Here is a 1,912-nt window from a genome sequence, read left to right as displayed (position 1 = left end):
TTGGCATATCTGTTGGCTCACCACCATGGAGACGAACAGGATAAAGACAGCAAAGTGACTACAGGAACCGTCACGTTTGTAGCCCTGATACTGCTGTTAACGATGTCTCTAAACTTCATCCGTCGTCAATTTTCGAGATCTTCATGAAGACTCACTGGATACTGTTCTTAATTGTCGTTATTGTTGGAGTGATTCATGGTGCTGCACTCGCGTTGGTCGGGGTCGTCCCATGGCTCGTCGATTTAGTCTTCAGACTCGTCTATCGTGCCAGGATTTACAATAACGGAACATTCTTCAAAAAGAAAAAAAGCACCACTAGCATGGGCGTTATTGCTAGCGACCAGGTCTCCGTGGCCACTCTGCATGGTAGCATCACACGAATCAGCTTTCCACGTGTGCGTAAAGATACAGGAGAAATGTTTGAGTTCCAAGCGGGACAGTATGCGTTCCTTTGTATCCCGACTATTTCCAGACTACAGTGGCATCCGTTCACCATATCATCGGCCCCACATGAAGACGTGGTTTCATTCTACATCAAGGCTTCGGGTGACTGGACCAATAAATTGTTCGAAATGGCTTCGAAGAATGATGGAGCTCCGTTAGATATTCTCGTGGATGGAGCTTACGGTCGTGTGTCTATTGATCTTGAGAACCCAGAGATATACGCACACTTTGCTCTCTTCGCTGGAGGCATCGGCATAACACCGATGCGCTCGATTCTCAACTGGCTCCACTATGAGCGATACACTCTCGACCGCTCTGAGATCCAGACTGTGCGCTTCACCTGGGCCGTTCCGAATCTCGATGTTATCAAGGCATTTATGGGTAATATAGATGCAAACGGCGAAGAGAGTGCTGGATCAGCTGGTTACTTTGCTCGGGAATTTTTTCATGGTGATGTGAACAGCGCTTTCCACAGCGAATTCTATGTTACAGAGGGCGTGCGCGACATTGAGGACCCGGTAGACCAACAGCTTAGTCAATACCTCCACTATGGGTCGCGATTCGATTGCATAGAAATTCTTCGTGAGCTGGGTGAACAGGCGAAGCGAGACGGTAAAGACCGCGTGGCAGTTCTGGTTTGTGGCCCTGCATCCATGGTACGCGCTGTACTGGACACAAGCATGACATTTTCGAAAGTGATAAATGTAAAGTTCGACGTGCACTTCGAGCTCTTTGAGCTTTAGCGCTAACGGGATTACAAGGCTGGGCAGGTAATCGCTGGTGACCCTGGTCGGATGCGATGTTGTCGATTTGTGGGAACTCGATTACGGTTTGATTACGGAATTATATACTTCGAGTACTGTCGACGGCACAAGTTACCGTCACATTTACCTCGTGCATTGGAGGAGGTGAAGTCCATGAGAGGGACTCGAAATACAAATATAATTATTAAAATGTGTTTTGCGCTTTATTCGACAAAGATGCCCCCCCCCCATTGATCCTAGTTCCTGTGTGAAACACTCAACTTGAACTCGTAAAGATAAGGGCCCTGCTGAACATGTACATTCCGACAAGTGTGACTTTTTGTTTTTTTTGAACAATGTTTCGCGTAAAACTCTACTCTTTTTGAAAGTAGCCAGAAAAAAATAGCCAGTGTATTTACTGTCATTAATGATAAGGGTTTTGTTTTAAGAAAACTGTTGACAATGTAAAAGTGATAGTAGTATAGGGTATTTTGCGTATCACTACGAGCTCAAGTTAATGGTGTTCCTGTACGAGTTGTCCAACGCAGGAACCGGCCAGTCATGGGGTATCTTTGTCATAGATATTAGGAGCCTTTTTAAGTTAGCGAATACTTCTTAAGTAAACTCCCAAGCCACTCTTTCTGCTTGGAACATAGCTAATTTTCCGTATTACAACGAATTTTATAACGTATTGTGAACAACTTTACCCTTTGCCTTGAGTTTTA

At 45.2% G+C, this 1,912-nt stretch overlaps 1 protein-coding gene across 1 annotated transcript; it reads left to right on the top strand.

Moving 5' to 3' along the window:
• Window positions 1-320: 320 nt before the first annotated feature.
• Window positions 321-1,286, top strand: PPTG_19507 (hypothetical protein; the record flags this gene model as incomplete). Its single annotated transcript, XM_008918060.1, has 1 exon — window positions 321-1,286. The coding sequence occupies one exon, from the start codon at window positions 321-323 to the stop codon at window positions 1,185-1,187; it is 867 nt and encodes a 288-aa protein (XP_008916308.1). The 3' UTR covers window positions 1,188-1,286.
• Window positions 1,287-1,912: the final 626 nt, after the last annotated feature.

This window comes from Phytophthora parasitica (genome assembly GCF_000247585.1).
Source record: "Phytophthora parasitica INRA-310 unplaced genomic scaffold supercont2.136, whole genome shotgun sequence".
Classification (NCBI taxonomy): Eukaryota; Oomycota; class Peronosporomycetes; order Peronosporales; family Peronosporaceae; genus Phytophthora; species Phytophthora nicotianae.
The sequence above is the reverse complement of the archived record's forward strand: the minus strand, read 5'-3'. Positions and strand labels throughout refer to the sequence as shown.